Here is a 23,353-nt window from a genome sequence, read left to right as displayed (position 1 = left end):
CCCTCCTCACCTTATCTGATCTGGACAGCCTGTACTGTCATGAGTGATCATTCTGAGATGTGTATTGGTGTACTGTTTCTAGATGATTATCACCTTGGTTTCTACTTTTTGTCAGCTTGCAACTTGACCCACGCCTCTTTTAAGCCCTATGTAGAGCAGTAAATGATTTATATCTAAGCTTGAGCAAAGTCCTGACACTCGATTAGCTAAGCCTACATCTTTCCTGAAGAATTTCTTCAGGGGACGCTGAATACAGGGTCGTGATCTGTAAGTGGCACGCGTTTATTTTGTTGTTTTTGTAATCAGAGATGCCCCATGCTAACATTTTTGTTCTTTGTTGGAAAGTCTGTACACTGCACAAAATGTCATTAACAAATAATAACTCGTCAATCGACTGGCCTTGTCTGACTGCGAAATTTGCCTAGATTGGCTGTTTACCGTACACCCTATGCTGTTTACAGACACCCACATACAAGGTAAGGAGTTCGGGCCATGCCGCAACATTTCGTGATACAGCGATTCCGTTTCTTTCTTTTCCGTTCTCTACACGACCATTACCATTGTCAGCTAACGCTAGCTTGGTAAACGCTTGTCTCGTTTGCCTCTGGAAATGTTTTAATGCGTATGATTTACCTTCGCTATAACCGCTTGACTTGTCTTATTCCGTTCTGTCTGAACCTTGATACGTTGTCAAAGATCTGAGATAGTTTGTTATTAAACGCTGTTTAGCTACATAGCTGTTTGCAATGTTGATAGTTCAGATGACGAGCTTCTTTCAATTTCAAGCTTGGCTTGCGTGAAACACTTGAAGCAATTGGGCTACATTTTCACTTCTGTGTTAGCCCATTATGTGACGTTCAAGTTGATATACTCCCCAATAGCCTATGTTCGCGACACACCATTCGGAAGTTTGACTCATACATCTGTTTATTTTAAACTTTTCAAGGTGTCCCGAAATGCAATCCTTAAGATTATAAACTGGCTCTGATCGGATTTGTGTATATGTGGGTATTATTGGCTCAAAAATAAATACATGCAACTGATCCACAAATAAATACAGCAGGTCCACAAATAAAAGTTGCTGATGCACAAATACATGCAGCTGGTTCACATTTGTGCATCGCCTGTCATTTGGTTTTTTTCTTCACTGAGTCTAGTCCAGCTAATCAGATTTGAAAACATTCCAGCTACTACGCGTATACACTTCGGGATTGTGTTGTAGCCTACAGCGCCAAGACAACTGCTCAGTTGGGAAGATTGCTGTAATGGCTATCTCTCTTTGATCAATCAATGAAGATTTCTGACCTTGAACCAAACTGAAATCACATCATCTTATATTTGTTGACAGCTTGACAAACACTGACATTAGCTAGCTAGTTACTGCTGGTTAACTATTTCAGCAAGGACTGTATTCAATAAGTGCGCTAATTAGAAAACGAACTAGTTAAATATAAGCAGTTGTAACTAGCAAACTGCAGACTGATGTCAGGATTGGTAACCTTTTACAACGTTATACTCAAGTCTTGAATCACAAAACATATTTTTAAGGTAGATTAATTGTAGGGTTTTAGCATGCAACACCACTTGTGTTCAGTATTCAGAATGCTGAACATTGTACCAGGGCAATGAATACTTACTTCCCCAACAACCATATTACCTCGAGTATTAATTGAAATGAGGTTGATCCTGAAGGTCATACACCAATGTGCAAACAAGACATTTTAAGTATAAAGCAGTATAAGATTATTTTAGCTTAAAAACTTTTTTCTTTTTCTTTTTTTTTTTTTTTTTGCAAATGGGTGCATCTTATTATATTTAACAATAATAATTGCTCCACCACCACACTCATGTTGTTAACTTATGTACAGCTCTGCCATCAAAAAAAAGTGCTTAGCCTGGACAGTCCATTGAATGACAAGGGGGAGAAAGTGCTGCGTGGTGTAAAAGCCTCTCCTTTTCCTCTCTGGCAGGGCTCTCAGGTGACATGTTACCGGACAAGAATGGACCAAGTGCCATGGGTGGCGGGGGCCAGGGAGGTTTGGCTGAACACCCTTCGGTCTCCCTGTTCAGAGAGTATCTCCGCCTGAAGACGGTCCATCCGGAGCCTGATTATGGTATGGGACCGTAGTGCTGGGTGTTGTTCATCAGATAGCCTGCCTTTCCTTTACCTCAGCAAGGTCTTCACTTAATTCAACCATGTAGGCTCCATTGAACCTGAAAATGCAGGGAAACTGGTGTCCTTTGCATTAGTGAAATGTAGACAATGTGAACATTCCAGACAACGCTTGGGTTGTCTTGGTACCATTAGAGGTGGAGTTGTTTTTGAGTGTCTGCTGCTTTTTAAACCCCAAAGCTTTTGTGATGCATTATGAGAACATGGACTTTTCTACTTAGGCAATACGGCACTCCAGGCTGTGCTGTATCATGAATACAGTCACTGCTACAGGGATGTTGTTAGGCATGACACAAAGCAGAGTGTCAGTAACCTCCTGTAGCCATGACTGTATACACGATACAGCACGAGCAGAGTGTCGTATTGCTTTTATAATGGTTAAAACATATTGAAACAATTGGCTGATGACACGATATTATCTATTTTTTTCATTTTATTTAATAAGTAACAGTTTGCGTGCAGAGTGAAGCTGTTTATAAAAAGGCTGTTTGAAGTAGGCCTACTGTTACTGTATCGGTTACAATCACAGTAGGACGCTGTCTCACCCAATCAGTATGCCGGATCAAATTAACCCCGTTTAATAGTGATGTTTATACCGTATATATAGTGACAGGGGTGCTAGTAATTTGTGAATTCATACATGTGTATCTGAGTATATAATTTAGTGTGAATGTATGAGCATGTCTGTCCAGTTGAAAGGGTCAGTTACATTTCCCAGCACTAACCCTGACAAACACAATATTGTTGAAGGTGAAAAATAATAATAGCTTACCGAGTAGGAAGAAAATCTGGGAATAAATTAACTGTGTAATTATTAAACTAGCTGATTATTTTCAGTAACTTATCATGGGTCCCTGAAAGAAAGATAAAAGAACTTTGTACAGTCAGTTGAAATGCAGTGGTTCAGGCAGATTGCCATTTGGAATATTGCCTGATGCCGCGAGGAGTACAGGCACGACTGTATTTTATGGCACTAGTAGGAACAAAGCTGGGAACTATCAGCTTGCAGGCGTGGAATTTCTGTGGCATGGGTAACATGAAATTACTTTGCTACTACTTTGTATAAATGGGTAATATGCAATTCAAATATGACCTTTTGTCATCAGCTTGAATTATAACATTTTAAGATATTAGTCAATGATAATAGCAGGGGGTGACTGGGCAGTGTTTTATGTGTATGTTTCAAATGGATAAGCAAACTGATTTTGGACTGTATTCAGAAACATGTTAAGAATCAAAATCAGCACACAAGTAAGTCTGGGAGTTAGGAGAGTTTTAATGTGTGTCTGCAGGTGCTGCTCTGAGATTTCTGGAGAGGATGGCAAAAGAGCTGGAGCTGCCCATGAAGAAAGTGGAGGTATGGGACCACCTTACTGCCTCCCAAACAGACCACAATACTGCCTTACCACCTGCCACTAAACTGCCCCATCTCCTGCACCTATATACTATCTTTCCCTGTTTTGCTTGGGGGTACCTCATTGAGTCTGTTCCTCAGGTGTGCCCTGGCAGAGTGGTAGCCATCATCACATGGACTGGTACCAACACGGCTCTGCAGTCAGTCCTGCTCAACTCTCACATGGATGTGGTGCCTGTGTTCCAGGTAAGGCTGCTCTTGGCGGGGCGCCGCCCTTACATCAATTCACCGTACCTGGCTCTGCCTCTCACGTGGTGCCTCTCAGCCTTTGGCTCCACCCCCTCATTTGGTCTTCTGAGCACTGAGCTCATTCCTCCCTAACCTCTGTGTTCTACAGGAGAGCTGGAAGTATGATGCTTTTGCTGCTGTGAAAGATGCCGAGGGGAACATCTACGGCAGGGGGACACAGGACATGAAATCTGTCGCCATTCAGTGAGTGTGACGTCATGAGAGGCCCCTCCGAGGGCCTGGATGTACTCTTCCAGAGAGGCACTTCTTGTCCTGATGTAGTCAGCACTGAGATGCTTCCTGTCTCGATGTGGTTTACATGGAGACACTTCCTGTATCTATGTGTTCTAACGTGTGTGTTTGTATGTGTACACATATTTGTAGCAGTGAGATGTGTGTGGTTGTGTACGTGTGTGCGTGTATATGTATGTATGTAATGTATGTAACAGTGAGGTATCTGTGTTGTCTCACAGGTATATTGAAGCTGTCCGCAAGCTCAAAGCAGAGGGAAAGAGGTTTGCTCGGACTATCCACCTTATGTTTGTTCCCGGTGAGGGACCTGCTCCTTTTTGTTGTATTATTTCTATGAATACTTCTGCTATTGTCTGATTTACTCCTGACAGTCATCGGATAAATAACTGTTGATAGCCTTGTTGTCATTAATGGGGGTTTGAATACAATTTTAAGAGCCAATTCAGAACATGTGTTCTGTCTTATAATGGTTAAGGTTTGTAAGTGTGGTTCTTTCTGCTTGGCAGTGTGTTCTAAAGCATCTGTTTTCAGACGAGGAGGTTGGGGGTCATAAGGGAATGGAGATGTTTGTGAAGCACCCGGAGTTTCAGGCGTTAAACATCGGCTTTGCGTTGGACGAAGGTGAGCTGTGTGGGACCTGCCAGTGTAGTGTGAACTCCTCAGTGCAGTACTCTGCAGTGTAAACTCCCCTCCTCAGTGCAGTACTCTGCAGTGTAAACTCCCCTCCTGAGCGCTGTACTCTGCAGTGTAAACTCCCCTCCTCAGTGCAGTACTCTGCAGTGTAAACTCCCCTCCTCAGTGCAGTACTCTGCAGTGTAAACTCCCCTCCTGAGCGCTGTACTCTGCAGTGTAAACTCCCCTCCTCAGTGCAGTACTCTGCAGTGTAAACTCCCCTCCTCAGTGCAGTACTCTGCAGTGTAAACTCCCCTCCTCAGTGCAGTACTCTGCAATGTAAACTCCCCACCTCAGTGCAGTACTCTGCAGTGTAAACTCCCCTCCTCAGTGCAGTACTCTGCAGTGTAAACTCCCCTCCTCAGTGCAGTACTCTGCAGTGTAAACTCCCCTCCTCAGTGCAGTACTCTGCAGTGTTATTCTCCCTCCTCAGTGCAGTACTCTGCAGTGTAAACTCCCCTCTTCAGTGCAGTACTCTGCAGTAGGGATGTATCCGAATCCAAATACTGTAATCGGGAAAGCACGAATAATGTGATGGATTATTCTTCTACTCGAAGTTGCTCGTTATTATTCGGATTCGGAAAAAAAAGTCAGCGCCATGTCGAGTTCTCATAGCCTCTATCTAACGTTGCAGGGACAGAGAAAGAGAGTGTATGTATCAGCCATAGGTCTTGGCTATCAAATTAACACGAAGTAGTGTAAACTCCCCTCCTGAGCGCAGTACAGTGCAGCGAAATCAAATTTTTCTGTGCTCTCTTTGCAGGTCTGGCCAATCCAGGAGAGTCATTCACTGTGTTTTACGGGGAGAGATGTCCCTGGTGTGAGTATATGCATGTGTGGTGACATCCTTTTTCTTGGTTTGTTTGTTCTCGTTTTATCTCCCCAATTTGAAATCATCCATTTTGCCTCCCAAGTCACTGCTCTGCCACCTACAACTCCAAAATGATTACTACTAACTAAAGCACATGCACTCCTTAAATGTACTTATTCACTGGTTAATGAGTAACCATAGTATTCCAGGTAATCCCAGTCCTATCCTACAAAAGTAAACTTCATTATAAAGCTCAGGCATGACAGAGTGAGCAAGAAAATTATGTCACTCTTATATTTATAATTCATTTACAGTGTTCTTACTTTTTTACCTTTAGGCATGGTACAAACAGCTGCCTATCACAAACAAAAAATTCAAACGCAAATTAGTCAGAATTTCAAGTAAGATCAGCAGTGAATCAGCAGTTTAGAATTATGGAAAAAGTCTGTGAGGACAGTGTCACACCCACGCTCACACAAACACACTCCTGCACATCCATGTACACACACACACACCCGCACACTCCCGCACATACATGCATACACACACACACACAAACACTCCCGCTCCCGCTCATACATGCATACACACACACACTCCTACTCATACTTGTATATACACACACACACACTCCTGCACATCCATGCGTACACACACACACACATACTCATGCCTGTTCTGGCCCCTCTCCCTCAGGGATCACGGTGCGGTGTCCCGGTAGTCCAGGCCACGGCTCCAGGTTTGTGGAAAACACTGCAGCAGAGAAACTGGTGAGTGTCTCAGAATGCGGTCACCCGCTCCCGACAGCAGGAGCAGGGCTCTTAGTGCTGCACTGTTCAATCATTTACATTTCTTCTTCTCTTTCCAGCGCAAAATCATAAACTCTTTCCTGGATTTCAGAGAACAGGAGAAACATCGGTGAGACTGCTGGAGTTCTACTGTACCACAGCCCGTGTGTTTTGAGGCCGACTGCAGTCTATGTACTATACTGAGGCTAACTGCAGTGGTGTGCTCTTTACTGAGGCTGAGTGCATTGCTGTGCACTGCGATGAGGCTGACTACAGTCTATGTACTGTACTGAGGCTGAGTGCATTGCTGTGCACTGTGCTGAAGCTGACTACATTCTATGTACTGTACTGAGGCTGATTCCAGTCTATTTACTGTAGATGCTGACTGCTGTCTGCATAGTCTGTTGTGTTGACCTCATGTAGAGCACTTACAATCTTACCTGTCCACATTTTCCTCTAATCAAACATGTTATCGCAGTCCCTACCATGTATGTATTCATTTTCCTTTGAATGTTGAACTGCACTTGTCAGTCATTCCATATAGTAGTTAGCAGTGCACCTGTTTCAGCTACTAGCAACAGCTGTGATGGCACAGAAACAGTGGCTGATGGATTTGTTTGGTGCCCCGCTGCAGGCTGAACACCAGCGAGTGCCTTACACTGGGTGATGTCACCACTGTGAACATGACCATGGTAAAAGGGGGCGTGGCCTACAATGTGATCCCCGAAAAAATGGATGCCACTTTCGACATACGAATTCCACCCACTGTCAACCTACAGGTGCGTCTCACGCTGCAGCTCAGCGAATCACACGATGCCTGTTTAACATAGAAACAGTATAATCTGATCACTTCTGAGTTTTATATAACTTTTTAAATGGTCTCTCTACCCCTCTCTCCTACCCCCCCTCTCCCTGTTCCCTATCTCCCCCCTTTTCTCAGGAGTTTGAAGCGCAGATTCAGCGGTGGTGTAAAGAGGCAGGAGAAGGCATTACGTATGAATTTGCGCAGGTGAGTGTACAGACTGCGTCCAGAGTGTGGGGTAGACAGGCCGGAGGCCCTCACCAAAATAGAATATGCTGCCAATAAAATATACTCCCATTATAAGAAAATAAATTACAGCACTTATCAATGTATTGGCAAATATACTAATTATTGTCAAAGTGTGAAAGTGAAAGTGAAAACCAGCTGACCTCGTGCCTCTGCAGGGCCAATGTTGGGCACCCATGCCCTAGCATGAGTGAGTTTATCAGATTCATTGAGAAACTGTGCCTCTTCTCCAGAAACACACTAACCAGGACCTGACATCTACTGAAGACAGCAACCCCTGGTGGAAGATCTTCAGCGCGACGTGCAAAGCTATGTGAGTGTGAGCATACACTGTTTCACAAAACAGTTTAATTTATTTCCTGTGAGGTGTGTAAGGATTTGGATTTTGTCTGTAACCTGGATGTTTATGTGCAAATACGGGTTCACATATCTACACGCATTGACTTGGGTGTGCTTATATGAAATGTTGGGCAGCCGGACCCTGGAAAATATGTATTTCCGGGTCCCGAAACTAACAGCTATCCCAGGGAGCCATAAGTATTCCATCTACTTACTGAGACTATCGCAATATCCTGTAATATAGTCATAATATGACTATATTATTTTATGATCCTAGCACTAGGATCCATCTGGACATTGACATTGACTCTAACAGCAGCAGCTGCACATCCAGCTGGTGAAACTATCAATAAGCACCGTTAGAATTTTCTCAACGGTGTTACCCCAAAACCATAAATGAGGGCAATTGGTCTTGCAGAGATGCACACCTCAGTCAGCATACAAGCAAAGCACATACCTTGGATACACTGAAAAGGGGAAAACTCATTATTATGACTTAACATGACAGTTGGCACTAACCAAGAATAGGAAGTTACAATTATGTCAAAAGATAAACTTAAAAAAAAAAGACAATTAAAGAACACTATGCTATACAAAAAGAAAAGACATACTCAGACAAAGAAAAGGAACACAAAGAGGTTCCTGATGCATGCCCAAGATACACGTATGAGGTGACTATGGTACCAGGAGAATCCCCCCCCCCCTTTGGATTTCCCTTAAATGGCACCCTGAGCAAACCGTCCACATTCTACATTCCCCTTAGTTTGTCCAAATCAGGTCTCGTGAGGAATAGGGCTGTAACACCCCCCACCATCAAGAAACCCCCTCCTCCAGGGATAAAGAGTTCTGGCTCATTCAGTCAGATGGGTATTGATAGGGGTTATCTTGTTCCCCATGAAAAGGTCTTGCAACTGTTCCATGTCCTGACAGTAGAATTGATTGTTCTCCTAGCTGTGCTTTATGGTCTCTGCTGTTTGTGGCTTGCAGGTGTGATTAATTAGCTCCCTTATTCCCTCTGGCAGTGTGATTAATCAGTTAATTTGTCCTTAGGTGCTATTAGATTATTCAGCTATTTCTAATATTCATTCAGTTTCATTCGCTAATTCGTAAATTCCAGCACAGTGGGTCTTCGATCAGTGTTTTTGTTTGAAAAAACAAATCATTCAGACTGCGTTGAGCGTACTTTAATCCAAATAAATCATTAAACAAATAAATATCATTTTATTTCTTTTAATAAAACAAAGTACTGTTTTTTTTACGACAGGCAATTTTGGAACTTTGCTGGACCCTGGGGACTGGCTGTTTCTGAATGTTTGACTGACCGACTGACTTACTCGCGGTTGTTGAAACACTCATGCGCAGCTAGTGCACTTCAGTCCAGTAGGTGGCAGAATGCAACTGTGCTTCTTTGAACCACCATTAAACGCAAGAAGTCTACTGTTGTTGTCTGTAAGTGTATTTCAGTGTGTTCAAAGGCAAAGGAAATGAAAGAGGAATGATAAAACACCAAATATCTCCAAAATACAGCTGTAGGCAACCAAAAAATATATAAATATATATCTACATCAGTGACATCATGCTAAGAAACAAGTTAGTGTTAAATAGGAAGGGATTTCCTACCTAAAGCTAACGTTTGCTAACACCCTTCATCCATCGTATTTCATAGCACATTTTTAACCTAGCCAGATAACGTTGGCAACAAAATTTATATTACAAACCAAGAGATGGTTGTAAGTAGCAGCGCTGGCTTGACCCAGTAGTCTCGAGTTTTTCTATCTCTGGTATGGCGTTCGTTCGGCTATTCCGATTGGAAAGTCAGTGAAATGATACATCATGTAATTTGGGTTTTTCTTCTTACAGGTCAGCGAGTAGATCCTCTCTTTCAGTCATCCCGAAGGATGTCATTATAGGCTTGTTGAAAACTAGGCTGGCTATCTAGTGATTGAAAATGTGATGGGCTCAGTATAAAAAAAGTTTGGTGAAATCTGTTGGGCTCTGTTGTGTGTTATGGTAACACCTTGCAAACTATTTCTCTACCATGGTCATGGTTTACAGAGCTAATAGTTTAAAATCATTACAAACACAGACATTTGGTGGGATAGAAGCTACATTTGGGGCTATCAATATCCCAGTTTAGGTCTAGGTCTCATTGACTCACAATGGGGAGGAAGTGTCTTGTTGAACATGCGAGAAAACAAGGGTGCAGTATTGTTCATGGCTAGAAAGTAATACACTTCTGTTTCTGGGAGCGATTGTTCCCCTTGGTAATACCCAGTGTCTGGGCATGCCTAGTGTTTTCTTTCTACAGAATTTGCTGGGGAATGTGGTGAAAGAACTAGTTAAAGGCGCTTACCCATCGTGAAATACTTAGCCATTGTGTAGTATATTTACTTTCTTTCTTTCTTTCTTTCTTTCTTTCTCAGGAATATGAATCTGCAGAAAGAAATATTCCCAGCAGCTTCAGACAGCCGATTTATCAGAGCGGTGAGTGTTTTCTATACACTAAAGTTGGGAGCATACTTCCTGCAGAAAAAAACTTTGGCTAGTTCATATAAACTAAATGACGTAAAACGACTAATTTGTGTACAAAACAAAACTCCGCTTTGACTTTGGCCACCGCAGTGTGCACCTTCCTGCTGGTCGAACAAGCCGAGATGTTCGCAGACCGATGTAAATGTAGAAATTGCCTGTAATTGGTGTAAAATATCGCATTGGTGGATGCGTTGGCTTGGCTGCGTCCCATCTTCTCGTCTGATTGAGCAGATTAACATACCAACCTCTCTTTGTTCTTAACTTAACTAAAAAGCAGCACTAAATAAACTAAAGCGACTGCGGTTATCATCAGTGTCCATCTGTCAGAGTTCCTACTCCTTATGACCATTGTGTTCTTGTGCTAGCAGCGACGTTTGAATCCACTGACTGCGTCTGGTGTCACTAACTAAGTTAGCCGCATGGTACTACGCATACATTGTATTCGCCTTACAATAACTCCCACCTTAAGGGATATACCTGGTGCACACAGGGGATGCCCACAGAACTGTTCTTTGCTAAGACATTTGTTATAGTTCCTACTCCACCATCTTTTCTTGTGCTTTTCACCTTTTCCTTCCAATTTGAAATCTTCTTCTGCACCTCATGCTGCAGCCTGAATGAAAGCTGTGTCCTGTCGATTCACCACCCGCCCCCTTCCCTGAAATTTCGCTCACAGGAAATGATGCGTGTCTCTTCACACAGGTGGGTCTCCCTGCCATTGGCTTCTCTCCAATGAACCACACTCCCATCCTGCTGCACGACCATAACGAATTCCTGAACGAGCAGGTGTTCCTGCGTGGCATCCAGGTGTACCAGGAGCTGCTGCCAGCACTGGCCAGCCTGCCTGCTCAGTCGAGCGAGGTGTGATCTTACTGGACCTCCCCTTCGAATTGACACCTCTCTCCCAGCCCCCTCCTCCCCTCCACAGACCCTCTCTTTCTCTCTTCCTTCCTTCCACTCTCTTCCATTTCTGTCTCTTTTCTCTCCCCTCAGCCCAGCGCCCCCCAACATCGTAACTCAGGGCACAGGCCTCCTTGCCTCTTTCCAAGATTTAACACTCGCGCTGCTGCCACCAATGAAGGAATGTTATCACAGCAATGTAACTGAGCACTGTGAACATTATCAAAGCAAAATACTGAGCACAGTGAACATAATCACAACACATGATAAACATAGCACATTGAACTTAATCTTCTCATATCTTTATGCAATGATATTTTGCTTCCCAAAGTCTTCGATAGAGATTGTAAGTGATTTTATGATGGATGTCAAGGGTAATTGAGCTGCTGTTTAATAAATTAGCTTTTTATCAACTGCATCTTGACATTAGTGATGAAAATAATTTTATTTTCTCATTTTTAATCTTTTAAAAATATGCAATAACTCTGTAATATGATTTTATTGTATTTAAATATATCTGATTTGAATAAAAATTTTACTTTTGAACTTTCGAATGTATTGAATCTTTGACGAAGATTGCTTCAATAATTGGTATTGAAAACATTCAAAAGATTAGGCATGCAAAGATAACATATGCTCATCTTTCAGTGTGATGAGGCTGAACTGCTAAGACGCAGTATGATTGTCCAAATGGAAATATAAGGGAGTAAGATGTAATGTATGAGTCAATAGAAGATAGAATAATCTATTTGTATATATGGGCGGTGTCCTAAAAGGCTTTGCCAGTCAGTTGGAGATATAAATGGTATCGTACATATAAATTGCAGCAATGTGCTTCTGGGTGGGTTGGTGGTGGTAAAGCAATGTCCGCAGTCATATTTTTCTTTTTTAAGTAAGAAAAGTATTTGTACAGAGGGACAATTCTACCTCCCTGCTTTCCAAAAACAGGGGTTTTTACTCTTGTATGGGGGGAAAAAAACACTTTTGGCTGAAATACAGGATGGCCCAGTTAATATAGGTACCTGCCCTGCCCTTTTCTGCCCTGCTGCCACCAGACAAACAAGGTGCCCCAACCCTCTTGGTCCCCCCCCCCACTGGTCCACATTATGCAGGGGGTCCCACCAGGGAGGTCCCACATCCTGTTGAAGATTGTATCCAAGTACAATGTGTGGGTTTGTCACCTGTACACTCTGTTGTAAACCTCACTTGAACTAGTTGGTGAAGTTTGCTTTGGAAGTGGAGTATTTCCCATTTCTGTTTTTATATATCATATCTATTAAATATAAAGGAATCATTACTATATTGAAAATAATGATTAAGGAGATCTCTGGGGTTGGGGGGCATGTATAGGAATAATGTAGAAAATTCTCATTTTCTTTATCCATTTCAAATCCAAGGTAACAAAAGTATGTAGACGTTCTCTGTTGGTATTTCCAGTTCTAGGTTCTTTGCGAGATGTCTGAGTTGTGTTTTCAACTGTGGGAACTAAATTATAGGTGGTGCAGCATTATCACTGGACTTCGTTAGGCCACTTCCAGAGAACAGCCTATTCTTGGAAAAGGCACACAAGCCATTCACTCACACCTGTGGGCAATCTATGCTCTCCAATTAGCCTAACCTTTGCACTGTGAGAACTTGCCAACTCCACACAGTAAGGCTGGGTTTCACAAACACGACTGTCTTGCTGTGAGGCGACACAGCATCACTGTGCTGCCTCACTTTGGAGATAAATAATCTTCCAGTGCTGGTGATATAAAAAAAATTACTCTTGCAGTATCTGGGGAGGACCTTGAATGCACACAAATGAATAACTGGCCATTTTATAGGTACTTTCTATGGCAACCTATAATGGAACAAAATCGATTTCTCATATACCAGAGCAGGTAGGAAGGCCCATGTTATTTTAGCCTGCTGGGTTAGTTTACAACTTTACATAAAAGCTTCTGTCACATGTATAATGAAGAACTAAATAAATTCCTTCACCGATTTGAAAGGGAAATACCAAGATTCCTTCCACTACCTGGAGATTTTAAAATCATATTAATCAGAACTCCTCATTCAATTATTTAGAAAATGTTTTTAATTCAGATCTAGTACTAAAATGAATTGCCAGTAAATGAAAATCTGACCTAGGAAAAGAGGAGATTTTAACAAACTAGCCTACAGAAAAAACCTTATTCACACTACTAGTGAATAAAAACTAAAACAAAGACTCAATATTTCACACATTTTGAGAATATCAAAGTATTTACAATTTCCAGAGAGAAACGGAACAATGGGTAAAATTAATTTGCCTGTTACCAGATTGAAGCAACAAACTAAATATTTGCAGTTAAAGTAGGTTTTTTTCTCATCTATTGTTCTAAATAAAATTATGTTGAAGAGTTGGAAGTCCTCACACCCATCTGTAATACAGGAAAGGAAGCAGCTTATGGGATATTGCTTGAATTCTGAGAGGAATTCAAGAGAAAGCAATAGGGAAGCTCAATCTGGACCATTGCTGGAGCCAGCTGTTGGCCCACCAGCATTTTGGATCTATGGTAGTCAGCTTGCAGCAGAACTTGTTTTACTGCAAGTACATGAATATAGGCAATATCAGGAGGTCTGAACCATGTGATGTGTGAATTCTGGGAGAGGTTAAGGGTAAGTAAATATGATGGCAAGCTTATTAAATTGACAGAATGTTCTGTTATGTTTGAATCTTTCTGTCTGTCCAACAGATAATTGAATCTGAACAGTTTATTATGTTTTGAAAACTCTTGGGGGTGGCAAATATTCGCAAATATTGGCTTTACTAGGCTGGTGGTGGACTAACGTATTGCAAAGAGTTAACTGCAGTATGATGGCCACCCTTTATCATGCTTTCAGTCACCATACACGCAAGATTCTGGATCTGGATGGTAAGTTCCATTCCATTTCTGTTTTAAAATGGTCTCATTTTGGTGCTCTTGAATACAATTGTTATGCTGTAATTGGTTTTTTGTATAGTAAAATGTTTAAAAATATATTGATATTTGTCTCTTTCAGACAGCAAAGGTATACTTTATGCTGTCATCTAGCCTTTGGTTCTGCGAGCCTGAGTCATGTAGTCTAATTTAATGTGATATAGCTTCTATCACAGCATGGTCTAGTCATTAGCAGGGATTAACCCAAGCACTAACGTCACAGGGAATATGCTGCTGATCTGCTTGAAGAAGCCAGCATTATCCATTCAAAATTAAAATGAAAGAAGCATGTCCCTATGACCTCTGAAATGATCACGTGCTGTACGCTGTGTTCCTTTTTGTACTTGTTCATTTCAGTCAGTTGGGAGAAGATCCAGACACAGCATGAAAAGACTACAGTTGAACGAGCATCAAAACAACGCTGTTATTTACACCCGTGCAAAGGCAGCGCAAATAAAAATAAGTGCTCTGCTGAACTGTAGATGTTCGGCAATATCGCTGTATAAGTTGCCATCACAGCTTTGTTGGCTTGCAAGTCTAGTATCCTAATGAAGCGAGCAAAAAGCAAAAGGGATAATCAGAAATGTGATAAACGCTGGTGCTGCCTCTAACCTGCTAGGCCAGGGGAGGAGCTAACGCAGACCTACTACTGCCCCACTACAGCATATACCCCAAGGAGGAGCATAAACTGTATGTACCCTATCATGTGACTGCACATCCCTGATGTACTTAGCTCACTGAAGCTCACTCCCTGTGTAAAATTCTAATTAAATTCACATTTGGCAAGGGACAGCTACGTGCATTTTTGAAAAAAATGTCTTACTATTGTCAATAGATTTATTTCTGCCTCTTTCACATGTCTGCATCCCTTCAGTGTTAGCCAGTTCTAGCTCGGTGTGTGCACTGGCCTTAGGTCCTGAGCTCCATTAATCAGAGTCTAAAGTAGGTCTTCTTTGACTGCTGATCTGGATTTAGGATCTCTTGATAATTATGAGCTATAATTAATTTATGGAAATGTACATGTAGTTATTTTTATTTTGTTGTGTGAAAAATAATTGCTCGCATCAAATTTATGTTTTTTGTTTCTCTTAGATTAGCAATGCAGATCATTATTCAGAGTACTTGATTATGTGTAATTAGCTGTTCTATTGATTCATTGTTTTAACAATTAATTATTATATGAATGAGAGAGTCTATTGCTCTAATTATTTAAGAGTGACACAGGAGGGGGGTTATATTACAGTGGCAGAACCACTCCTCAGATTATACATTGTTTCACATGGAATTTATAGCAGATGTCTGTCTAATAATGTTTGCATTCAACAAAACAAGCTGGAACTGCAACCAGAACACAATATACAATATAGACAAGAGATAACGATAACAGAATGACGGTAGCCGTCGAAGATGTGGTATTTATGACATGATACTTATATTCCCATATTTATAATGCATTTCTGTAAAGGATTGTATAGTGGCTTTATGTTTAAATTACTTTTACTTTTTGTAGCTATAGTACACTGACATTGTGACATTGTTGCTCAATGGTGCAGATGGGTGATTGTGGAATAGTGATTCAGTTGTAGTGTCACTGGCTATGAAAAATTATGTTACATGTCAGAGGTTGACCAAGGGCTTCTTCCAGTCATGCAACAGCATAACAATTTAGAAACTAAAAATACATTTGATGTGAGTTTCTTTTTAATCAGAGCTCACTTATAAGCTACTAACACAATGCATTTATTTACAAATCATTTTTGAAAGACAGAGTAGTTATATAGACCTTAGGTGTCATATTCCAAGGTTAATAAACCACCCCCTACCCCCCCACCCTTTTTTTCTATCCATGGCAGAGGAGGAGATCGTAAAACAGGTTTTAAAAAATTGTAATTTTTAAACATAAAATATCTCAGCCATGTGATCAGAGAAGGGGATATGCCATTCTGGAGTTAAGCATACAGTTTGGAATCCCCTGCTTAGGTCAAGTGAACTCTGAATGAATCCAGGCAGCTCTCCTGCCCTGCTACCAGAGTCAATGGACTGTGAGTGAGTGCATGGGAGGAGGGTACGCTCCTCATCTGCCATACCCCTGGTGTGCGGCTGCGGATGGCTCAGCCACGGCCTGAGAGGGACAATTAGTGATTCCAAATCGGGAATAAAAAGAGTAAATTTAGTCATTATGTCTGCACATCTGCCTCAGTGTGCCTCGTTGCCGTTAGAACACAGTCTGGAAACGGGGGAGGGTGGACCTGAGTTCAGTTACAGTTCCTCTGTAAGAGAATGAACTCTTTCCTTTATTACAGTCCTCTGCAGTTGTAATACAGCCCTAATACTCATTTCCCATATTCATTCTTTACTGTTTTCAAATTCTTTACCTAGGTGTTGACTGTGCTCATCAGTCTTTCTAAATTACCGTGTGTGATAAACCTCTCATTTATAAAGTACTGCATTGTGAGTTGCAAATCTCACTTCTAGTGAACTGGTGCTCACCTTCTGGCTTTGACTATTAAAGACTTATATAGTCTGAATGTGAAACATGACAAGGCTATTGGTGGCTGTGTATATAACTTATGATATGATTATGGTTATTCTTATGCTTTTCTACCAAAAAAATTAATTAGCTTTTAAGCCAAAAACTTTGCAATTGAACACGTTACAATATGTTTGTTGAAAACATTTTGATTAAAGATATTTTTTAAATCTGAATTTAAGAATTTCTTTTTTCAAATTTGTGGCTTTCTGCAATGCCAAAGCTATTGGTTTTTAAAAGGTCCATCTCCTGTAGCTCTGTGTTCGTTAATTAGGCTCTTGTAATGCCATGGTGGTATTTGACATTTAGCTGCAACACTCTAATAGCCAGCCTTCTCATACCACATACTTTTGTTATGTTGAACAAGCTTTTTATAACCTCTAGAAATTCAGGACAGTAGCCATTTGATGATCTTTCTGGTTGGTCTGCATCCAGACCTGTGAAGAGTGATAGACCAGGTTACCAGTCTCATTTGTTTTAATAAAGTAGCATGATCTTCCTTTATCTCTTATTTTTATGTACCCTTTAATTAAGCAGGTTAGTCTCATTGAGACACAGATCTCTCTGAATGTACATATTGTCTGCATGCAGAAGGATTCGTTTTGGGGATTTCATTGAGATCAGGGCACAGAATGACTTACTAACAGGGTGACCGACAAATCAGATACAGGGTTGAAATATGGAAGTATTAACAAGCATCGCTTGTGATGGATCATGTTCGTTTGGAGGGTGTCCAAATTCCTGCAAGCAGATTCTGCTGCTCTCTTTTCTTCCTCGCCTCCTCTCTTCCTTCTTGTCTTTGCTTCTTTCTGTGTGTGTTTAGATTCATGGAAAGGAAGCAAGATAAATAAACTAGGAACATAAATAAGAACCTGGACATAGCCAAATATGTGTCCAGGAGAAGAGAGGATAACAGTGGAAAGTAGGTGGGGAGATGAGAGGACAGGAGAAGAAAGGGGAGGAGAAAGGAGAGGAGAGGAAAGGAAAAGAGAGGAACAGAGAGGAGTGGAGACAAAGTGTGTTTCACTACCAAACTCAGCCCTCTCTGTCTCCTGAGTCCAGCCAAAATCCTGCACTCTACAGCTGTCCCCAGCAGGAATCTGTGATCAGCTGCAGCCAGTAATTAAAGCCACAGGTCATGGGCTTCAGCTGCAGCTCTGCCCAGGGATCTGATCCCCAGCTTCCAAGCCTCTGAGCACCGTCTATGAAGCTGAGAAGGATGTTTATTGAATTACTTCTGTGAATGAAGCTAGAGATTAACAAGGGAGTACACAGTAATGCAAATGGCAGGAAATAAACTGATAAAGATTGGTATGGTATCTGAGCCTATGCGAATGCTTTAAATGCCTATTTTTATAAAGATAAAATACATTTAAAAAATCACACACTCCCTCATATATACAAGCATACATTCAATGCTGCAGTATATACACATTCAGGTTCATGCACACATGCACAAACAAACACGCACATTCACTTTGCTCGGTAGAGGGCACAAGTTAGGGTGACCTACCAAAGATTTTGTACAGGGATGCCAATTAGATTGAAATTCTTAAAGGTGAGAATATGTTGGTGGATTTCTACGTGCTATTTTTGTTGCTATTTTCAGTGTGTTTTGCAGCAGAGCAATGGGATGTAGTGGTGTGCTATGAATGGTGATGACCTTATAGATGAAAGTGCAGTAATTATTCTTGGAATCCTATGTAATAGATTAAATTTGCCCACAATGACATTGTCTTCAACTGATGAGGCAACACACCAGGAGTTTGGGACACATAAGTCATAAGCAGACCTAAAAAAATTTTTTTTTTTTTTTTACATTTGTAAGAAAATGTGAACCAAACCATTCATATAGCTATAACAATGTTCTTTGAACATAATTTTAAAATAAGATCAAATACATATTAGCACTTCTTCCTAATGCTATTACTGTATTTCAACCAATAGAACACATTTTTAATAACTCAGTAGTCACCACCTCTCTAGATAGATGTAAATGTACCTGTAATCTTACAGATGTGTTTATGATTCATTTAAAGCTACAGAAATAGGTCAAAAGTGTTTAGTTCCATTTGCTAATGAAAAACAATGTAATAAGTACAAGCTTGCTATAAAGCAGAGGGGTAACGAACAGCAGGTGGCTTTCTGAAAATCAATGTCTAGGTATATGAAGCTGCGTGAATATAACCAACTATATTCGCCTTTTGCGCGTTTGGGGGGGGGGGGGGGGGGGATGGACGGAGAGAGAGGGAGAGAGAGGTAGAGAGAGAGGCGACAGCAACTGCGAGTCCTATGTGGAGCTGCACAATTACAGAATTCCCGAATGAGATTTCGCGCGTGGGGTTTGTCAACGGGACATCTGAAAGCGAAAAGAAACGAAGCATTGACGTTTTGGCTTCCTTTACGTCGGAATTATTTCTGAAACTAGTTTAAAGAGATTTCTCGGAAAATGGCGATGTGTGATCGGTCCTGCGGCATCATCTGTTTCGTTTTAGCACATACTCTGCTGATTCTCAGCGTGTCCTCGCCAGGAGCCGAAAGCCTCAGTTTTCCCCAGCAGTACACGTGAGTATCCCACGGGTAAAAACATAGGCTACAAGGTATGAGAGGACTGGTCTCCAGCATCAAGATTTAGGACAATCTGACCCATCGGTGTTTGTGCTGCTGAAACGGTTAGAACGCTGGTGTCTCTGAAGACTGGATATACATTACATGAATCTGATTATTAGCCATACAATCTGTTACGAGACTATACCTGAGACAGTGACACGGTCGGTTGATTATGATAGCTACTGGTCGTCGCGCAAAGTACAGGTATAGAAATCTGTGGATAGGTTATGCACGGGTTGTACATTCTCCTGTTGGGCTGCATGCGCATGGCTTAGTCTCACACAGAATTCTCACTCACTGCGTCATCTTTGTTTTAATTTCGGTCGCTTTCTGGCATGTGCGCATTCTATACTAACAAACCCATCTTGCAGTGCACCTCTGTGGTTCACTCGGTTTTTCTGGAACAGCTATAGGCTACGGATTTTAAAACCGAAGGATATATTCCTCCAAATTCATCCAGTGCTCTCCAAGTCATTTTTATTTCGTAAGCAGCATATGTATTTCCTTAGAGTGAGAAATCATTCTTCCTTTCGGGGGTGTCCTGGAAAAACTCTGTTATAACCATGCTGTAACAATTAAATGCAACAAGGGGTATATTGTATTTTTTGTACAATAACAACAGCAAAAACAACAATACTACTAATAAAAATGTAACAATATAATAATAATAATAATAATAATAATAATAATAATAATAATAATAATAAATATAACTGCAAGCTGCAATTAATGAGTCCAGGCAGCCTACTGCAGTTATGAATGTTTAAGCTGTTAGGACACATATTGGATGAATAGTACAAAAAATTTCAGTCTCCTCCAAAATTTAACATAGTATTCCCAGTTTAGAGGTTATCATCCATACAAGTTTTATGATGATCAGCCGTTGCCTGTCACATGCACTGATAATTGATTGGCTGATGGCGGCCAAATATTTTTAGATATGACTTTATCATTGCACATCCAACGACAGACTGACACAAAGACATAGCATGCAAAGATTCAACTTTACGTGTTAGAGGCATTTCTATTTAATTTCCTCTTACAGCGCTGCCTATTGGCCACCAAAATTAGGGAGCCGCCTCAGAGGCAATCATTGCATATGTCAGCAAAATCTTATGACGATCGAACAAAGCGCTCACAAGTTATATCTGTTTTAGTAAAAATGTTGATGTGCTTTTGGCAGCCATATTGTTTTGAAAGTTAAACATTTTTTGGATAATTTGGTTGCCGATGTTGTTTCTTCAGGAAAAGTTGTTCATCTGAAGCCCCCGGTCCCAATTCACCTCCTAATCACTCCCCCTCTCTGTTGAGTTACACTTAATCATAAGTGTCCCTTATGTAAAGGCCACTCACAAGCAAGGGCAGGCACCAAGGTGATAGGGAGAATAAATCAGCAAGTGTGGGGCGCAATTTTGGTCAGCTCTGGCGACCGAGATCGGAACTTACAAAGAATGAAGAATTATCAATAATAAATCATTACCACTTAAAATAATATCACTTAACAATTGGACACAGTGAGCTACTTTGTGCATAGTGAGCTACCTCCTAATGACCGACTGATCCAAAATTTTACAAGGTAGTACCAAGTCAAAAGTCAATATACTCACCAAGTTTCATTATGTCATTTCTAGGCTCGTTAAACGGTTGCTAATATCTGATTGGCAGATGGTGGCCATGTTTTTTAAAGATAAGATTTGTTCATTGGAACAACTGATAGGGTCTTTCACAGAGATGTAGGATACAGAACGACAACCTGATTGGTCAAACAGTTGAAGAGCTATAGGCATTTAGACTTATTTGGTTCTTAAAGCACCACCTATTGGCAGAGAGGTCCCAATACTTGCGTATGTCCTCAGAATCATACTGCACTTGTTTACCAAATTTCTCGAGGATTGGACATAGTGTTACAGCTGTTTTAGAAAAAATGGATTACTTTTGGGAATGCATGTTTTGTCTGGCATGAGTAAAGGCAATCTGAAGAAAAAATAAATTTGATTCTAGACCACACGGTTTAGGAGTTATGGGCCAAAACCTAAATGGTTTATGTTACATTGCGATAACCTGAGCAGTGGCGGGGGGTAGGAAAATAACTATGAAAAAATTTCGAAGCTCTAAATTTTATACCTTTTTTTCTCCCCATTTTGATTTTGTGGAGGTTAAAAACAAAAAACAGAACAAAAACAATAGGGTTCCAGCATTATTATTATTATTATTATGAGACATGATTTTTGTTGTAATTTGTTATCTCAGACAAAAAGTTAATTCCTCAGTGGATTTCTTCATATTTTGCTGTCACCAGTAAGCCTGCATTACTATGTACATGTATAAACAAGGGTGCAATTGCAGCTGACAGCAACTGAATACAGAATTTTTAATGTTTTATAACATTCTGAGACATTCTGGCCTTGTTTCAACACTTCACTCCTTGATTTGCTCTGAGTTGTGCATTTTGACTGGCTATTTCCACATCATTAGCTGATTATGTATTACATTGGCATGCTTGTGATTATCATTAAGTGTGTAATACTGTACAGATGGCCACAAAAGTAAACTGCCAAATCTTAAGAGCATTACAAGCTAGCCTTAGAGCGCATGTGCAGTGAACCTCAAACAAGCTCCAGTGCCTCTCACCACCAAGCTGACCCCAAGATAGTATTGTAAATAACTGGACACCCCTTCATTGAGTATTTTCATGGAGATCATTGGGACTACAGTTACCCTTTGCGCCTGTGAATGTTTTACCTGTTAACCACTGTAGAAGGTAGAACAAAAATGTGTTTTTGAAACTTTATAGTCCATGATGAAATAATGTGCCTGCAGTTAATTTATATTTTAACTGCTTGTGTGTGTTCTTAACTTAACTTTTTGAACAAAGTTTTAATATGTTTTATTATATTTTCCATTTCTAGATGAGTGCAGTTTTTTTCGGCTGATAAAGCAGAGAGTATTGTGCCTACACTGGGCAGGCCAGTTTTGACCCTTGTTATAGTTAATAAATGGAATAAATGATCCAATCACTTCCAGAGGGCAGATTAGGGAATGGTCTGGGTCTGGATCTCAGGGGATTCTTCTTTTTTTCTCTCTCTCTCCATATGGAGTTTCATTTCTTGTATACATGCCATGCCATCCACAGGGGGAGCACTCCAGCTCTAGTGTCTGTATGCCTTTCCACAATACCAGTCACACAGCGCACTACAGGAGAAATAGCACTAATCAGAGAGAAAGAAGGCTGGTAACATGTAGGTGCCTGGTGTGGAGCCAGGAAGATGAATCATGTAGCTGAACTCTGGCAGTTGTGTCCTGGTGCTACAAACTCCTGGCCTTACTTGAGGAAAACTCCTTTAAAAATGTCAGGTGGCAGTTTATTAGAATGGTTTGCAGACAGGTCTTGTAACTCAAAGGCTGTAGATTTGATTCCCAGCTGGGCCATTGTACCCTAGAGCAAGGTGCTTAACTGCTTCAGCATTGCTTGCTTCAGTAAATACCCAACTGTATGAATGGATTGTTTGTCAAATTGTAACCTGTGTCAGTTGTCCTGGATGAGAGTTTCTGCTACTGAAATGAGGGAAAAGTGTTCAGGAGAAGTCCACTTTTCCCTTCAAGCTACATTGTGCTTGTTATCAATGTCTGCTGCTGATGATCAACAGCAGGTCCCAGCATGCTTCAGTACAGCAGGAGAAAGCTGTTCTGGGTAATGCAAGTACTGGATGTGATTTTTCTATTTCCGTCTTAAGCCACTTTATGCCAGAAATAGCTATGCATGCCATGAAGAATAAAAATACCATGTTCACATTGTGCTTATAGTGCCACATTGTAAACAATTGCAAAAAAAGAAGAAACAAAACATTTTAACTGACAAAATTAAAGATTGAGGTAAATCAGTAAGCTCTTAATTAGGTGGTTGAACATCTGTGTTTTAGTTATTTCATATTTTTTTCCTTAAACTAGCATTAACGTGCTAATGATAATAGTTATGAAAAAACAATCAAGCAGACGTTTGAGTGTTGAATCTAAATAAAGGAACTTTCATTTGCTAATCACCAGTTTAAACTAGCTTAGGTTTGTGTCTGGGAGACAGCCGTGACGACACCAGCAACCCTGCTAGGCAGGA

General features: G+C 40.8%; 2 protein-coding genes across 7 annotated transcripts in view; both read left to right on the top strand.

Moving 5' to 3' along the window:
- The first annotated feature begins 116 nt into the window (after positions 1 to 116).
- Positions 117 to 11,703, top strand: LOC135238211 (aminoacylase-1-like). 3 transcript variants are annotated; one of them, XM_064305953.1, is made up of 15 exons: positions 117 to 267; positions 1,971 to 2,114; positions 3,466 to 3,530; positions 3,669 to 3,773; positions 3,925 to 4,019; positions 4,289 to 4,365; positions 4,599 to 4,688; positions 5,503 to 5,559; positions 6,247 to 6,320; positions 6,419 to 6,468; positions 6,973 to 7,117; positions 7,279 to 7,347; positions 7,620 to 7,699; positions 10,149 to 10,209; positions 10,960 to 11,703. In XM_064305953.1, the coding sequence occupies exons 2-15, from the start codon at positions 1,985 to 1,987 to the stop codon at positions 11,122 to 11,124; spliced, it is 1,263 nt and encodes a 420-aa protein (XP_064162023.1). In that variant the 5' UTR covers positions 117 to 267; positions 1,971 to 1,984; the 3' UTR covers positions 11,125 to 11,703. The 3 variants fall into 3 exon arrangements, with proteins under 3 accessions (XP_064162023.1, XP_064162022.1, XP_064162024.1); XM_064305952.1 differs by lacking the exon at positions 117 to 267 and adding an exon at positions 338 to 476; XM_064305954.1 differs by lacking the exon at positions 117 to 267 and adding an exon at positions 468 to 581.
- A 7,180-nt stretch (positions 11,704 to 18,883) lies between these two features.
- LOC135237128 (voltage-dependent calcium channel subunit alpha-2/delta-2-like) overlaps positions 18,884 to 23,353 on the top strand; it is a 36,540-nt gene continuing 32,070 nt past the window's right edge. For 3 of the 4 annotated variants that reach the window (XR_010324756.1, XM_064303903.1, XM_064303902.1), the window contains exon 1: positions 18,884 to 19,197. Coding sequence is in view for 2 of the 4 variants with exons in the window: in XM_064303903.1 (XP_064159973.1) it covers positions 19,082 to 19,197 (116 nt within the window). In the remaining 2 variants the exon portion in view is untranslated. The other variant, XM_064303904.1, reaches the window with a different exon arrangement.

Source organism: Anguilla rostrata, chromosome 13, assembly GCF_018555375.3.
Source record: "Anguilla rostrata isolate EN2019 chromosome 13, ASM1855537v3, whole genome shotgun sequence".
Taxonomy (NCBI): domain Eukaryota; kingdom Metazoa; phylum Chordata; class Actinopteri; order Anguilliformes; family Anguillidae; genus Anguilla; species Anguilla rostrata.
Note: the sequence above shows the minus strand (reverse complement) of the source record. Positions and strands in the feature narration are given on the sequence as shown.

Coding starts and splice junctions, on each gene's coding strand:
- LOC135238211 (XM_064305952.1), top strand. CDS start 449: ATGCTGTTTACAGACACCCACATACAAG. Junction 7,118..7,278: donor CACCCACTGTCAACCTACAG/GTGCGTCTCACG, acceptor CCCTTTTCTCAG/GAGTTTGAAGCGCAGATTCA. Junction 7,700..10,148: donor AGCGCGACGTGCAAAGCTAT/GTGAGTGTGAGC, acceptor TTTCTTTCTCAG/GAATATGAATCTGCAGAAAG.